A 17,240-nucleotide genomic window follows, 5' to 3' on the forward strand; every position below is an offset into this window, starting at 1 on the left:
TGTTATATATATATATATATATATATATATATATATTTATATATGTATATTAACAATTTAATATTAAACTGAAGTATTGCTCAATACTTTTTAATAGAGAGCTTATTTAATTTTTGACAGTGTCTCAGAAGCTTCAGCTCACCAGCCACCGTCAGAGCAAAATGCACCTGCACAAGGCCTCCGCCAGTCAAATTAGACTATGCATTTTGCTTGTGCATGTAGGTGTAGACCAGGACAAGGTTTCTTCTGATAAAATTGCAGTTGTCCATACATGCAAGTCTTCCCACTCCGCATGATCGCTGATTTGAAACTGAAGACAGGCAAGGAAGACCTGGCACCAATGTCTTCAGAACCGGAACAGACAGTGCAACAGATGCAACAAAGTTAACTCATTTGGACTCTCTCAGAATTCCGCTGATCCACTTCTATCAATCGAATAGATAAACGACAAAGTTGGCCTCAAGAGGATTTGAACCCAAAGTGCAGATAGTTGAAAGAAATATCACTAAACAATTAATATCCAATGCTCTGATGATTCAGCTAAACTCCCTCATATTGTGTGTGTGTGTATGTATGTATATAGACATACATACATATGTACGTACACACACACACACGTGTGTGTATGTTCAACTTAATTCAAAGACTAGGAGCAATCATGTGAGAAACTTAATACAGTTTAAAAAGTAAAAGCAAAGCATTGAGCTTCATGAAAAATATGACCTGTGTGTTTGCATGTTTATGAGAGACGGTGTGAAAAAGCAATAAAACACGATGCTGATTGAAGACAGTAAGAATGGTGAATGACCATAAACACATACAACAATAGACTGAGAAATATTTGTACCCACACAACATTACAATTCACATTCTACTAAAAAAAACAGAGAACGCTATATATATATATATATATATATATATATATATATATATATATATATATATATATATATATGTATATGTATATATATATAAACTCACATTCCAATATATGCAATGTTGTATGTCTGTATAACACAATAGGGATGGAAGAATGCCCCCCAACATGGCTGCTGAGAACATTTGGTGCAAAAGACAGTAAACAACGATGTTAGTATTGACGATGTGGGTGGATTTGATAGACAGAGGCCGAAAGAAGCCCATTATATATATATATGTGTGTGTGTGTGTATTTGTATGCTTGTGTGTCTGTGTTTGTCCCCTCCCAGCCACCATCGGTTGACAACTGATGCTAGTGTGTGTACGTCCCCATAACTTAGCAGTTCAACAAAAGAGACTGATAGGATAAGTACTAGGCTTACAAAGAATAAGTCCCGGGGTTGATTTGTTTGACTAAAGGTGATGCTCCAGCATGGCCGCAGTCAAATGACTGAAACAAGTAAAAGAATAAAAGAATACGTATATGTATATATATATATATAGATACATGTATATATATATGTAGATATATATATATATATATATATATATATATATATATATATATATATATACACACACACCTATATGTATATATATATGTGTGTGTCTGTGTTTATAACCCCACCATCGCTTGACAACTGATGTTGATGTGTTTACATCCCTGTAACTTAGCCATTTGGCAAAACACACCAACAGAATAAGTACTAGACTTACAAAGAATAAATCCTGGAGTCAATTTCTTCAACTAAAAGCAGTGCTCCAGCATGGCTGCAGTCACATGACCAAAACACGTAAAACAATAAAAGACTATGCCATTTTAAGCCCAAGCAATGCCAGGTATCTCTGCTAGTATATATATATATATATATGTATATATATATATATATATATGTATATATATATATATACACACATATATATATACACATATATATATATACATATATATATTTGGGCCTTACGGTGGGGCCTCATGGACGCAATGACCAAGACCTTTGGCATTATGTCGTGCTTGAGAAGACCCATCAAGCCAAGCAAAATGGCAGTCGTGGCAGATACCCATGCTGGTGGCATGTAAAAGTACCCATTACACTCTCAGAGTGGTTGGCTTTAAGGAGGCCATGCAGCCATAGAAAACCATACCGAATCAGACTGGAGCCTGGCACAACCTTCCAGCGTAACAGCCCAGTCAAACCGTCCAACCCATACCAGCATGGACAATGGACGTTAAATGATGATGTTGATTTGTATTATATATATTTATGTGTATTATATATGTGTACGTTTATGTAGACACAATTGACATGTTAGAGCAAACAGGTATTTTAATGCCTTTTTGATATTGTTCCACTGACTGACATTGTCTACAAACCTCTTTTTCTCTGGTGGCGGCAGTGGTGAAAGTGCGGTTAGCGGCAGCCATAATGGTAACAATGGATATTGTACTTGAGAAAATAACGTGTGCCAGTTTCCATAACCAGGCCAAGAAAAAGTTTTATGAAGATAGCATACATTTAAAATTTTAGAAATCTAATAATGAATATGAAAGGTCGGTAGTATCAGAAAGTGCAACCCTGAGAAAAAGTTGGGGAAGAAGGACTGGGGATTTCCTTCTGAAGCATCCAAAGCAGTCGTGGGTAAAGTGCTGCCTCTAGGACTTTATGAATTGCATGCCTAATGAAAATTTAACTTCAGTTTTCTTTTGTCATATGCACCTGTTTCTTGGAAAAGATTGCCCATGTGGGATCTTAGACGGTGAGACCAGCAATAGGCAAGAGCAGTGACTGTTGTAGTAAGGTTTTAGTCGGTAAGGAAGATTTGTTTAGATAAACAGTCCCTTTGTAATGAAGGAGACAAGGGGATTTTGTCTAAAATATGTTTGTACAAGTGTACAAATTTGTCTATTATAATGCAAAAGATTGTTTTGTTCTTTTTGTCTTTTCTACACCTGGATATGTCACTGCATATATTAGTTAGACACAGAGTGACAGCAATCAACCCCCGTTTCTCCTCTCTTCCTTCTTCTCTCTTCCTTCTTCTCTCTTCCTTCTCCTCCTCCTTTTTCCTCCAGTTTTTCTTTTCTTAATTCTTCTTCCATTTTTTCTTCTTCATTCTCTTCTCTCTTTCCGATTCTCTTTTCTTCTCAATCACAAACACACACACACACAGCTCCTCTCTCTCTCTCTCTCTCTCTCCCTCTCTATCTCTATCTCTCTCTCTCTCTCCATCTCTTAATCCCACGTCAATGGCTTCTTTAAAATATCTCAGCTTTTACAAGATCCACTTTTCTCATATTTTTCGGTGATCCTTCTTCCTTCCTTGCATATATTTCTCTTGAAATACTCACTGCTTCGTGTTTTTCTCACCAATCGCTTAACTTCCAACCGACACTCCCAACCTTACCCCATCATATACAAGTAAATTCTAATAAATCAGATTCCGGGTAGCATCACATCTCTTCTGCATCAGTAGCTCAAGAAGCAGCATGTGCTGAAGAAACAAGGAACAAAATGGTTTCAAATGCCGGCCATTTACTCTGATCTCTAAGCAGTTGCTTAGTGATCGCTAAGCAGTTGCTTGGTGATGAAGAAACGGTCCAAAAGCTAACTACTTTTAGGATAGTTTGCAAGTAACTACGGTCAACTGTTCTACATTGATCAGATTTGTACTCAGTCCTGTCAGTGATGAATAGCATTATAGGGAGGTGGTCATGGATTGACTACTTCAGGATTGTGCAAGTTTGTGCTTCCCAAATAAGACCTCTGACCTTTTCATTAAGAGCTTGACCAAAATCTTGAACTCTGTGTTTAGCAGACTTATAGGTCAAAAACTGTCTACAATGTCCCCCTAGTTGGCATCTTTTCTCAGTGATGTATCCACTCCCCAGCTCAGTGGTGGTGGTGGTGGTGGTGGTGGTGGCGGCAGCGGTTTCTGTTGTTGTTGATCCAGAAGCCATAGTGTGAATGTAATAGAACTTGAACTTAAATCATAAAGAGCTGCAACAAATAACACAAGGCATTTTTCTTTTCCGATATTCTAAGCAATCCCTCCAGCTTGCCACCATTAATAATTTTCTAACACAGGCACAAGACCTGAAATTTGGGGGCAGTGGTCAGTTTAATTCCATCGACCCCCGATATTTAAATGGTTACTTTATTTTATTGACCCTGAAGAATGAAAGGAAAAAGTAACCTCAGGTGGGTTTGAACTCAGAACAAATATCACAATGCATTGTTCCCAGTGCTTGTGAGTTATGTCTATGAAGAGCAGACACAGTCTATTTATTCGTTTGCATTCTTTAAGTGGTTTACCTTTCAGAAGAATAGACTTGTTAACAAGAAACTCAACTTGTTAATATTTCAGTCTTCTCTACTGTGGTTAATGTAATTATTAAAAGCTTCTGTTCCCTGTAATTACTTCGTAGTGTCATGTTCTCCTGATTTATGTTTGATGTATTGTTTTATTACAATGTAACTTATATCTGAATTGAAAGCAAACTTGTTTTTCTCAGTTCACAAACAGCATACTCACTCATTCTATTCTGTGTGAGTATGTGTGGGTGTCGCGATGGGTATGGCAGCGAAATATAGACTTTTGTGTATAGAGAACTGTATATGGTGTGTATGTAAGATGTGTGATGATGTTTGTTAGTGAAATATGGACAAAGAACATAGAGGGCTGTACATGGTGTGTGTGTGTATAGTAGTGAAGAATGGGAGTGAGAGTAAGAGTTAAGTGCTAGCTGTATTGGTGTTGTGCCAATGGTAAATATATTAGTTCTGATGAAATGGTGTTGGTGACAGTTGCAGTAATAAAATTAAATGTTTTATTAGTAGTAGAACAGACTGTAGCTGTCATTGTTCCATACTTATAACAGGACACTAAAAAGATTTTCAAGCCACTTCATTCGATAGCAAGATGATAAAAATAAAAACTAGTGAGAAAAAGGCATTGATTAGTGGATAGTCAGCCGTAAACTGTTTGTCTTTATGACTCCACCCCCCTCCACAACTCTAAACTCTAAACTCTCATATGAAAATACAATGATTGCAACACTAGGAAATCCTGTTTCAACATGGCTAACTAATCCTGTTTCAACAAGGTTTACTAACTGATAATTATGTCTTATCACTGTTGTTGTTGCCATTCAGTTTTCATCCTTCAAAGATGTTCAAGCTGTGGCCATCCCATCTTTTACTCAGACACAGTGTATCTGGGAGTACATTATCTAATGTATAGCTTTTCAATATTAATGGCTATAATTAAGGCACCAAACTGGCAGAACCGTTAGCATGCGGGACAAAAAGCTTAGCGACTTTTTGTCCATCTTAACATTCTGAGTGCAAATTCTGCCAAAGTCATCTTTGCTGTTCATCCTTTAGGATGGGGGGGTCAATAAAATAAGTACCAGTTGAGCACTGGGGTCAATGTGATCGACTTAGCCCCTCCCCACGAAACTGCTGGCATTCTGCCAAAATTTAAAACTAGTATTAATGGCTATAGAAATGGTTGTTGCTTGGCCCTCGAGTCATCCCTGATCCAGTAGATCTACAATCAAAAATGTTTCATCTGTAACCTCCAGTCATGACCATTCCATTCAGTCACAGTATATCTAGAACTACACTGTCTAATATGGCCCTTCAACGACAGCTCAATCCCGTTCTGTGAAGGTATATAGCCTAATAGTTAAGGTGTTAGGTTTATGATTGTAGGGCCCCAGCATTCAGCTCATGGACAGGGCAGCATGTTGTGTCCTTCCCATTGCTCCTGTTTACTCAACTACAATGAATACCAGCCCTCTCTTCTTCCAGCAGACACATCTTAGTTGTTCTTCTGAGCAAAGGGAGATGGGGTTATGAGGGTGTCTATGTACATTCACTACGTCAGCAAGTAAAACAATTTGCAAAGAATGATACACATTACCAAGTCATAATGGTGACGGTAGTTGGATGTATTCTATTAATAGCATTCCAGCAGAACTGTGATCATTCGTTATCCAGCCTTGCCTACCTCGTCTTTTACTCAGATGTAGTGTATCTAAAACTGCGTCTGTGTTCTTACCCATGGTAAAACAATAGGGGTGCAATGAACAGTAGCAGCTCAGATGTAGAGGAGTGGTGTTAGTGTGGTGTTGAAATGTTGTTTGAGAGAGGGGTGAGTGCATACCCTTTGCCAGAGTGCAGCTTAGAAGTCCTTAGTAAATACACAACTCAGTGTGTTGTAGGGGGGGGGGGAGTAATCTTCTCTATGACTTTGAGATACACCCACATTGATTTAAACTCTACAATGTAAGCAAATGAAACAATCATCTACATTGCATTTCGTTATTTCACCTCCTTGTTGTACCTATTTTAGCGAAATGAACTCAGCCACTTTATAATTTTGCATTACAACCATGGGCACAGCTGAAAGAACTTATGTAGGCCAGCAACATACACACACACATGCATACTCTGTAGAGTGTGAGAGATGAAAGAGTTTAGCAAATATAGGAACAAGAAATTGGTCAGTATATGCATGTTTTCCATTCACTAGTCAGCAAGTAGGGAATTCCATGTCTCAACACAAATTTCCTTTCATGAGGGCACCAAATAAACACTTCACTTTTGGAGTTTAAGAAGTCTCCTAGGTCAAGCAAATTCTTTATGCTTGACTCAAGAGGTGGGGGGGGGCTTCTTAAACTACAAAAGTGAGGTGTTTAGTTGGTGCCCTCATGAGGGGAAATCAGTGTTGGGGACATGGAATTCCCCGCTCATGGAAATCATATTGACCTTTTCAGGCACAACTTAAACTGGTCAAAGGGAGATGATTCTATTTCACCCAGAAGGGATGCTCCTTAGTAGAACTTTGTTTTAGGGTTTTTTTTTTTTTAACAACGCTGACATTCCTGCCTCCAGTTGTAAAGAGGCTTTGTGCTTCTCATCTGTAGGTCTGCTGAGTCTCCTACATAGCTAAGAGCGTTATAGGTGTGAAACCAATGATAACCTCCTGATCAGCCATAACCAACAACTACATTAAATGTGTGTGTGTGTGTATGAATATATGCATATATATGTACATATGTGTGTATATATATATGTATGAGTGTGTGTGTATAAATGTGAAATATCTAAATAAAGAAATAGACTGATGGAGTGATCATAGCTGAAACACCATCTATAATAGGTCTACTGGATCAGCACTAGCCTAGGGTTAAACAACATAAATAACAACTGTTGTCAATGGTCATGGGTGGAACATCTGCTGGGTCAAGGATAACCCTAGGCTAAACAAGAATAACACTTATTACTATTTAGATAAGATAAGACTTATTGATCATTTAGTAAATTGAATGCTTTTAACTAAGACAACAGCCTTCTTGGAACAGGATTTCCTTGCGTTATGAGAATTATATATTCATATCAGAGCTGGAATTTAAACTTAGGGGAGAATAAAGAAACTAGTATTTGGTGTGGTTATTGTAAAGGAATAAAAGGTGTGAGCTTGAGACACTGATTGGATGACCGGCAGCTGTCTTTAAAATTACCATGCCAAATACTAGATTCCTTATTCACTCCTAAGTTTAAATTCCAGTTCTCATACAAAAATAGAATTAATATAATACTAGGAAATCCTGTTACAACAAGGTTGCTGTCTTAGTTTAAAGCATTCGTTTTATATATATATTCAATTGATGTTTGTGTGTGTGTGTGAGTTATCATTCAATTTATTTCAAGATTTCCTGCCAATAGAGAAAGAACTGGTTTCTAACCAAGACTTCTTCATTGGCATTTCAACATCAACAACAGGGTATTTTTGTTTGTATGGTTTGCAATGTTTGCAGTCATGTATGCTTGCCAAGAGCAGGGCTCATTAGTCACCAGCAGAGCTGCAAATGCAAAATATAAGTTAATCCTAGAGTGCACAATGTTCCTAAAGGTCAGCAATGGCGTTCCTCAATCATGAGTGGCCGGCCATCATGTATGTATGTATGTATGTGCAGATTTGTATGTTTTATGTATGTATTCTCATGCATATAGTTGCATATCTAAACATGCTCATATATATTTAAATTATAAACTTCTGGAAAGTTTTACAGTTACAGTGATGGATTGGATCTGTAGTCTTCGAATTAGCTTTCTCCATTCTGGTTTTGAGAAGCCTAATTTCTCGAGATTGGTATTTAGGCAGTTTGTTACATATCCCAGGGACCCAATAATTACAGGTTCAGCATAGGTGTTCTCTTTTACACTGATCTTCAGCTTTGTGTTAACATCCTCTGGGCAGCTAATTTCCACAACTGTGCACAGTTCCTCTTTATCCAATATATGTATGTATGTATGAAAAGTATGTATGTGTGCATGTTTATATGCATCTGGGGATTGCGTGTGTACATACATACATGTAGTTAGCCAATGTCCCAGAACCATTGATGAGTGCTCTTGAATGCATGAACAATACTTAGTACACTACTTTGCTCTTTAGGGGTGATAAGGAATAAATCAAGTCAGATAGCATTCACTATCAAAAAGGCATCTTTCGGGATGATAGCCTGTTGGTTCTGCTGCTTGTCCACTCCTTAAATCCCCTATCATACCTACACATGAAACATAGTAGCCATGAAAATGGATCCAGAAGTATCCCCCATCTATTCTTTGTTGATGACCTGAAACTGTGTGGGTCAAATATCAACCACATAAAAAAGCTATTGGACCTCGTTACCCAATTTTCTACAGATATTGGAACGAAATTTGGTGAGTCCAAATATGCATTTTTGACAATAATGTGTAGAAAAGTTGTACCCTCCTGAAAACCTAAAAATAAACAGCTTGACAACACAATCTCTACAGTCAGGTGATAATTGTAGGTATCTTGGACAAAATGAGAATGTTAGATATGATGGACCCATATATAAGGAGAGGACCAGAAAGGAATACTGCAGGACAGTGAAGAGATTATGGTCATCAGAACTCTCAGCTTACAATTAGCTTATTGCCCACAACATCTTTGTCGTACCTGTCTTCACACCTGTGTTTGGCCTTCTGGATTGGTCACTACAAGAACTCAATGAGACAGATGTTCAAGCTCACAAGCTACTCAGTGTTGCAGGAAACTTCAGCATCAATGGAGATGTAGGCAGGCTATACTTCCCACGCAAGGCAAGTGGTCACGGTCTCGGATCTGTATTAATGTCATATGAGGCACGTATTGTGACACTGAAACATCTGCAGCAGAGGAAAGAGACCAGTAACCATCATACTGGTTTGTGACCTTGAAATCTATAATGTAATTAGGATAGTCAATGAGCTTGAAAGAGTGGTATGAAATAAGAACTGATACAGATCATTCTCCAAAGGGCTTTGGTAAAAATCTATTAAACAGAATACAAAGTGGACCAGTTCACTGAGGAGGTAATACATCTGTACTTGGCATGTAAAACAAACTGTAGAACGGATTGATCATGTCAAAGGTTTGGCATGGAGTACTGGACAAGTTTATGACATCCCAATTTGAAGGCCACCTCCATGCAATTCAAGAACAAGTGATCCTCACCAAGTATCTGCAACATAAGAGGCAGAAAACATTGACAAAACAACAAGTGTAGGTTATGCAAGACCAAGACATCAGCCTCATTATTACCAACTTTGAGAGAATGTCTTTCAGATATTATCTTTCCATGTGTGTGTGTGTGTGTATTTGTCGTCCCCCCTATCTCCAATCACTGCTTGATAGCTGGTGTTGGTGTGTTTATGTACCCGTAACTTAACAATTCAGCAAAGGAGACCAATAGAATAAATACTAGGCTTACAAAGAGTAAGTCCTGGGGGTCGATTTGCCTGCCTTATACTCCCATAAATACGATAAAGCTAGTAAAAAAGAAAGCCTTTAGCCTCTCGTTGCCACTAATTAAGTTGAAAAAAAAAAAAATCTAGATCCATCGTCTCTTGCCGCTAATAAATCTATAACATTTCCATCCTCTATCACTTAAATATTAATTCTTTTTTGGAACAGGCACTCTTCGGCGTTTTGTATCGAAAAGAGGTTTCAGTTCAATATTTTACATGCTTATATGTATAGCTTTATGCGCTTCGAGATTCACTATTCCCCACCACCACCTCACAAAAATGAAAAAGAAACATTTCACGTTCTCTCGAAAATTTATGAATCCTTCTGATATCAACTTCAATTTTAATTAATATGAAGGGGGGAGAAACGAATAACCTCAATTACTTCGTCACTAATTAATCTAAAAAAGAAAATCTCATAATCTATGCCACTTTGCTGCTAACATATAATCGGTGTAACTAATTAATTTGAAAAATAAAACCTGTTGTCTCTGAGAGATAAAGTCTATTTAATTTCATGCTTGTGTTTGATTGTTATAGTTATTTTATGAACGCCTGAAATATGAAAAATAAAGTTATACTTTGTGGAATTTGCAATTAGTATTCAGTAAAGTTAGATAACTCTGGACTACATTACTCCAGTTATCCCCCTTAAAAGTCTGAAATTATTTGCTGTTCTTAGATTCAATTCACGTAGAGAGCCAAGACAGGCGAAGGTATTAAATTAATATCGCAATTTTGTTCTGTTTTTGCAGGCTAGTGATGTGGTACCTTTCATACTCGACAGTAAATTGTACTCCCATGTGTTAAAGAGGATTGTTGGAATGGTAGCTGCCGCAGAATCCGTTCTCGATGAAACTGATCCCGATTTTGCCGAAGCTATTCTAGATGCAACTTATGGAATTCTCTTAAAAGGCCAGAAAAAGCTACTATATGACGAAGTGTTTGGGTTACACGTTGTGGACTCTCCCTGAGTCGATTCGTCGCCTATAAAACACGAGGACTCGCCATTTCCTGTCCAGTTAGCAAGCCTGGATACAGTTTATGCCATGTCCGTAATCCCCATCTGTAATTAACATGTTAATTACCACTAATTATGTGTACATTCAGTGAGTTTTCTTTTTTCCACAACTCATCTATTACACATTTGCCTAAATTCTACAGATTTAGCATAATGTTCTAAATACTGTAGCACCATGATTTTACTGGTGATATATAATGGTTGAGTTTTTTTTTTTTTTCTTTCAAGAATTTAGAGAAATTCCTTGGTGTTCCTAGCAATACTAATAAAAGAATTGTAACTACAGTAAAGTATTTTTCTTCTGACCGCAAACCTCACACTTGCTGTGCACAAGTACGGCCAGAACAGTAATATTTCAGAATTCCTCTTAGATTATTCTATGTTTAAAACTATGTAATTCCCTTCAATATGCTACTGTAATATATCACGTTTATGGAATACATATATACATACATACATCACACACATATACGTGTGTGTGTGTGTGTGTATATATATAATACATACATACATCTATGTATGTATGTAAGGTACGTGAGGAAGTACATTGTGACCAGCGTTGTATAACAACATCCTATAGTCTGGCCGATACAGTTATACAGTGATATATTTATATGTGTGTGTGTATGTGTATTTGCTATATCATAAATGACCAGAGTAATATGGCACAGGTGAATAAATATGAGTGACATAGTACCTGTGAATACCCACAGTATCACTTAGACCACTTGTGACTTGGTCTACCTTGTCCCAATACCAGTGGCCAACCTTCAGTGTCACACTACTAGCAACCATCTGCAGCATGTGACAATACTAGTGGCTTGCTCACATTGTCACACCACCATTCAATAGACAGATGAGTGACTAGATCTAGACAGCCATAGCACTAGTGACTGAAGCTAACAATGTAACAGCACCCGTAACTTGATCTACATGTCACAATGAATCAGTGACAGTAAAGTACTATTTTCTAAACAGTTGTGACATTGAGAAGATGTTGTTACCAAAATTCTTATGTTCTTCAACTAATTTCAGCTATTATTTTACCCATTAGTTCAAAGGAATTTTAAATGGATTAGATACAGCAATAAAATGAAATACAAATTAAAATAACAGTGATTTAATTCATATGAAGCCAGATTTATTCAAATTCATAGTTTTGTGTTAAATAAAAGTTAATAAAATGAAATTATAAAAATAATGTTCAATTCTCCGACTTATTTTGTTTTACGTGTTATAAATTCTGAATTCAAAATTTTCTTTACTATAATTAAGATAATGAAGAAAAGTGGAATAAAGAAATAGTTGAGAGCTTCTATACAAATGCTATGTTTAACATTGCATTTTTGCTTATATTTCAAATAATTTGCTTTGTGTTATTCATCTTTAATAGCCTGAAAGACGGAAGTGGTAATAGGTGAGTTTTAAGAAAGATCAAACTAGTCACTTTGCTTCTCATTCGAACTTGCTGAAGGGTGTTGTGACTAACTCATAGGTCCTATTTTCATTCAAATCAGTTGGAATTCTACTCTACAGTGTTGGTCAGCTGGAACTCCTTACAACAGAACTGACCATCTAAATTGTTGAAGACAGAAAAACAAGGAGAAAAAACAAAATGATTTCCATTCATCTCTGAAACACACCTTAGATAAAAAAAATGAAAAAGGCAAAAGTCTTGCTCTGCTGTTTTTATTGTTAATATGAGACTTCTGAATATATAGCTTGTGGACATGTGATTTGTCTGCCACCATCAATGGGAAACAAGGCTCCTGTGATGAAGGAACTGGCATCAGAAGCTAAGAATGCAATTGCCTTAGCAACATCATCGACTTCTCCTGCACGTCCAAGAACGTGGGTTCTTTTGGCTTTCTCTAGATGCTGCAAAGATACAGGGTCATTATGAAAATGTTGACTGATAGAAGATCAATTCATACCGGTGTGAATACACACACACACACACACACACACAAATACATTTGTAAGACCAAAACACAGTTATGTTGTCAATACACAGAAACACAGTTTTAAAATTGTCACATCTATGAAAGTAAATATATTTATGCTTTGTGTTGTGTAACTGATTTTCAAGAGTTGTGTAATATACAGCTTGCCTAGTAAATTACATTGAATAGATCTGAGACACACATCATCATCATTTAACATCTGTTTTCCATGCTGGCATGGGTTGGATGGTTTCACCAGAGCTAGTAAGGCCAGGGGTCACACCAGGCTCCATTGTCTGTTCTGGCATGGTTTCTATGGCTGGATGCCCTTCCTAATGCCAACCACTCCATACTATGTACTGGGTGCTTTTAACATGACACCTGCACCAGTATCAATTCTGCCGTGGTGGACGAGTCTTCTTGAGTACAGTAAGGCCCTAGATACCTCAGTTCTTAGTCATCTCCTTTGTAAGGTTCAGTATCTTGAGATTGGCCTTAAATACTTCCTCCTATGTCTTCCTGGGTCTCGCTCTCCCACAAGTTTCATCCACTTTAAGTGATCAGCATTTCTGTATACAACTGTCTTGTCTAAATAACTTACTTAAAATAATTTTGAAAACCAAAAGTTATTTAGAGTAATAAACACAGAATTTTCATATCTTTGATAATCTGTGAGAAACATAAGAAATCTCAAGTAAACAAGAAAAGAAAACACTCAACCTTACCTGAGCATAAACTTCTTCACTCATGCCTGTTCTTTTGTGTATTTCAGTGACAACAAACCCAGGACTGAAACATTATTTGGAAGAACAAACCATTTAGTTGAAGAGGCAATATTAAATCTGTATTGTGAGGGACATGGGTGGTCAACATGACCAAGTGAATAGTCTCATGCCATGACCATAATCAATGTATTTTAACTCTGGCTGGTTCAGATCCACAACGCTAAAATAGGTTCAATGATTAGGAACAACTTGTTTCAATGTGCAACGACAGCATTATTGTTTCATTAGGTTGTTGCACTAAGTTTAACACTTGTGCTGTGCCCGCTAACGCATAGGCATATAGGGTAGTTCCCTTGAGGCCTCATGGGTCTAGGGGCCCAATTCTTATCTCTGCATGTTGTAGCTTACTGTTTATAAATAAACACTACTAATATTGATTCTTTTCTTCACCACATTTATTTCTAGTTAGCATTTATAAAGTTCCCTAGAAATTTGAACACTAACTTGATTAACTGAAGATGATATATTAAAAATATTGGTATCTTTAGTAATTCATTTTGATATTTAATAAACAAAGTCTTGCTTTACAGTTGGACTCTGCAGTGAGACCACATGGCTTTGTGATAGCTTGGTATAAGAATCAAATTGATGAGTTTTATCTTAAGAGTCATCAGGATTCACTTTTATAAATGCCAAAAGATAACATCAAAAAGCTACTTATTAAAATCTAAGCAACAGTACACACAGCACAACTCATTTACATAATGGTACAAGAATTACTTATTCTACAAAATGGTATAAATATCTGAACATTAACAGAACTAATGTGAAAATATGAGACTTACTTGACACTGTTTACACGCACTTTCTTCGATGCCAACTCTGCAAAACATAGAGAAAGATGAAAAATACTAAGATACATCACAAAATAACAAGATACAACAATGGCTGGAACGCTTAATCACAGGCCTGCTTGACCAGGGTCAAAACAACACAGAACTGAAAATAAAATAAAATTGAAAAACATTTTAAAGAAATGAGGAAAAAACATCAACATACCAAGAGCTACAGTACAGGTGAATTGATCCAAAGCACTTTTAGACATGTCGTATGCTAGAGCTCCAGGGAACTGAAATAAAAATGGTAAACTGAATTGAATAGGAAGACTTTGTCATAAATTCACAATAACCCTTTAGCATTTAAACTTGCCATATCTGACCCAAATTTTCTATTTTATGTTTGAACCAGCCTGATTTGGTCTTTCACACCTAACCTACAATGTTATTCTGAAAATAATCTCATCACTGAAATCTCAAAGCTATGAGATAATGCATGATTAATTCAAAACAATGAATAAACAAACATATTTCACAGAGTAATCTGAGTGCTAAAGGGTTAAAAATGGTAAAGACCCCACTTCGGTCATGAATGACCATGGGATTGCACCTAGAAAGTTCCCTTCTCAGGTACAAGTTCGCACATGCATACCAGCCTCTCCTCTCCATGCCACCAATGTTATCCAAGAACTGGATTAAGTTAGTGTGAAGTTTGCTGCATATACATTATTTACATTCGACGGATATTTGTCCTCATCTTGTTTGTTGTTAACACAACGTTTCGGCTGATATACCCTCCAGCCTTCATGAGGTGTCTTGGGGAAATTTCGAACCTGGGTTCTCATTCCTAAGGTATTTTTCCATGTTATAATTTTGAACTTCAGTAGAATACACATCTAGCAGCCCAGAGGTGACTGGCATGTATCTTCTCTTTGTATCTGCCATACAATCGTTTTTCTAAACAGCACCATTATAGAAAGAAAGAAAAACTATTCTAAAAATGACTTACAGCTCTTAGGCCACATATACTGGAGACATTCACTATAGATCCTTGGGTTGCTATCAAATGAGGCACCGCTAACATAGTCAACTGATAAACAGACCTAGAGGAAGAAATTTAGTCATCATCAGCATCATCATCATAACCATCATCGTTTTAACATCTACTTTTTTTATGCTTTCATAGATGAAGTATGACAGACATATATATATATAAAAATTTAGGACAATCAGTAAGTTGTCATTATAGTACTCGGAGTTTCAAATGCCAGAGCAAAGAGCTACAATGCATTCTCATCAGCTATTAATGCCATTAACAGCCAACAAGAATGCATCATAGCTCTTTGCACCAACATTTGAAACTCTGAGTATTATAATGACAACTTACTGTTTGTCCTAAATTATACATATATAAATATTTACCTAATATTGAGGTCTCATTCTTTTGTTGTCACTTATTATTATTATTATTATTATATATACATACAACAGGCTTCTGCACCTGTAATGATTAACTTCTAATTAAAAATTTCATACCGCACATTAACGTTAAAGATTTCATCAAACTGCTTCAAGCTGCTGGTTTCAATACTTCCATGTGCTAAAATTCCGGCACAGTTCACCTGTTGATGCCATACAAAAGAAAAATATGGTTTCTAAAGTTTATCTACAAGAAATAATGCATTATGTGGAGGAAAATAAGGGTTGAAAGGACAAAATAATGGTACCAAGAAAATGGTAAAAATAGTTAAGGTAATGTTAGTTTATCCTTTCAGAATCATATTTCTAATGAGACAGTCCATATTTAAATTCATTTTGAAACAAATAGAAAACAAAATATTGATGATTAAATTTAAGCAATTTAGAAGGATTAGGTAAAATTTTATCATTAATTAAAATGATGCCTGGAACACTGTCGCCGCCGCCAGCAGTGGCGTCATTTAGCGTCTGGCTGCCAAGCTGGCATAGTTTGACAGGGGCTGACCAATCAGAAAACTACATCATGCTCCAGTGTCTACTTTGGCAGAGTTTCTGCAGCTGGATGTCTTTCCCAATGCCAACCACTTTATAGAATGTACTGGGTGCTTTTTTTTCCATGGCACCAACACAAGTGAAGACTGCCTTATAATTTGCAAGGTTGAGGGCCTAAATTGGCCCCTATAACTTAGGAAGGACAGAAGAGAGAGTAGGTAATGATTTTAGGTGGAGAGACAAGGGATGATAAGTAAACGAAGATAGGGGAATATGACAGGGAATGGGGGACAAAGAAGGGATTAGTGACAGGGTTGAGAACAAATGGGAGGGGATAAAGCTGAAAAAGTGATAGGGTGGGTTGCGTACAGAGTTGGGAGTAGGGCTGTCTAATAATATAAGGGATGAGTGTGAATAGAAGGCATGAGGGAAATGGAACAAAGGAAAGGCAATAATTTTGGGATGGAAGTTTTGAATATGTGAATATTTTAAAATAAAAGGGGCTGAAATTAAAACCAGTTGTCTCAGGTGAGTTGGTATAGAAAGGGTTAAAGATAAGGAGTGGAAATGAGAAACACTAGAAATTGCAGCAGATTTAAGAAACAAATATATTTACCAAAATGTTTAGTTTTCCAAAATGAGAAATGGTTTTCTCCATCACAGTTTTCACATCATCTTCCTTTGAAAGGTCAGCCACAACCATTAATGGCTGAAATAAGAAATAGTTTTCATCAAATAGCATCAATTTAAACAGACCACAGATGGGGAACCCTATCATTTCTTGGGTTTGGAGTCTGTATTAAAAATTTCATTTGCATGCAGTTTAACAAAAACAGTTATTTAGTCCCAGGAAGGCAATGGAAAGTAGAAATAGAAACAATGAAGGGCAATGGATGTTTAATTAGTAGAGTGGCAGGCATTTTGCCTTGTAATATATATATATATATAAACCAATTGGTAAGATCAGGTGTAATGGATATATAATACAGTACACTTTC

The 17,240-nt window shown here is 36.7% G+C and overlaps 2 protein-coding genes across 4 annotated transcripts in view; one reads left to right on the forward strand and one right to left on the reverse strand.

The window, feature by feature from the left end:
- Positions 1–11,931, forward strand: part of LOC106870804 (homeotic protein ocelliless) — a 17,886-nt gene extending 5,955 nt beyond the window's left edge. The window contains exon 2 of one of the 2 annotated variants that reach the window (XM_014917019.2): positions 10,502–11,931. In XM_014917019.2, the coding sequence (XP_014772505.1) occupies positions 10,502–10,720 (219 nt within the window). In that variant the 3' untranslated portion in view covers positions 10,721–11,931. Of the gene's footprint in view, positions 1–120; positions 787–10,501 lie in introns of those variants that run through there. The other variant, XM_014917020.1, reaches the window with a different exon arrangement.
- The window catches only part of LOC106870805 (3-oxoacyl-[acyl-carrier-protein] reductase FabG), a 9,814-nt gene continuing 4,460 nt past the window's right edge, over positions 11,887–17,240 (reverse strand). For both annotated transcript variants that reach the window (XM_014917021.2, XM_052973315.1), the window contains 7 exons: positions 16,859–16,951; positions 15,808–15,893; positions 15,281–15,374; positions 14,495–14,564; positions 14,281–14,317; positions 13,436–13,499; positions 11,887–12,645 (listed from right to left, as the gene is read on the reverse strand). In XM_014917021.2, coding sequence (XP_014772507.1) covers positions 12,463–12,645; positions 13,436–13,499; positions 14,281–14,317; positions 14,495–14,564; positions 15,281–15,374; positions 15,808–15,893; positions 16,859–16,951 — 627 coding nt within the window. In that variant the 3' untranslated portion in view covers positions 11,887–12,462. The remainder of the gene's footprint in view (positions 12,646–13,435; positions 13,500–14,280; positions 14,318–14,494; positions 14,565–15,280; positions 15,375–15,807; positions 15,894–16,858; positions 16,952–17,240) is intronic.

This window comes from Octopus bimaculoides, chromosome 15, assembly GCF_001194135.2.
Source record: "Octopus bimaculoides isolate UCB-OBI-ISO-001 chromosome 15, ASM119413v2, whole genome shotgun sequence".
In the NCBI taxonomy this organism is placed as follows: Eukaryota; Metazoa; Mollusca; class Cephalopoda; order Octopoda; family Octopodidae; genus Octopus; species Octopus bimaculoides.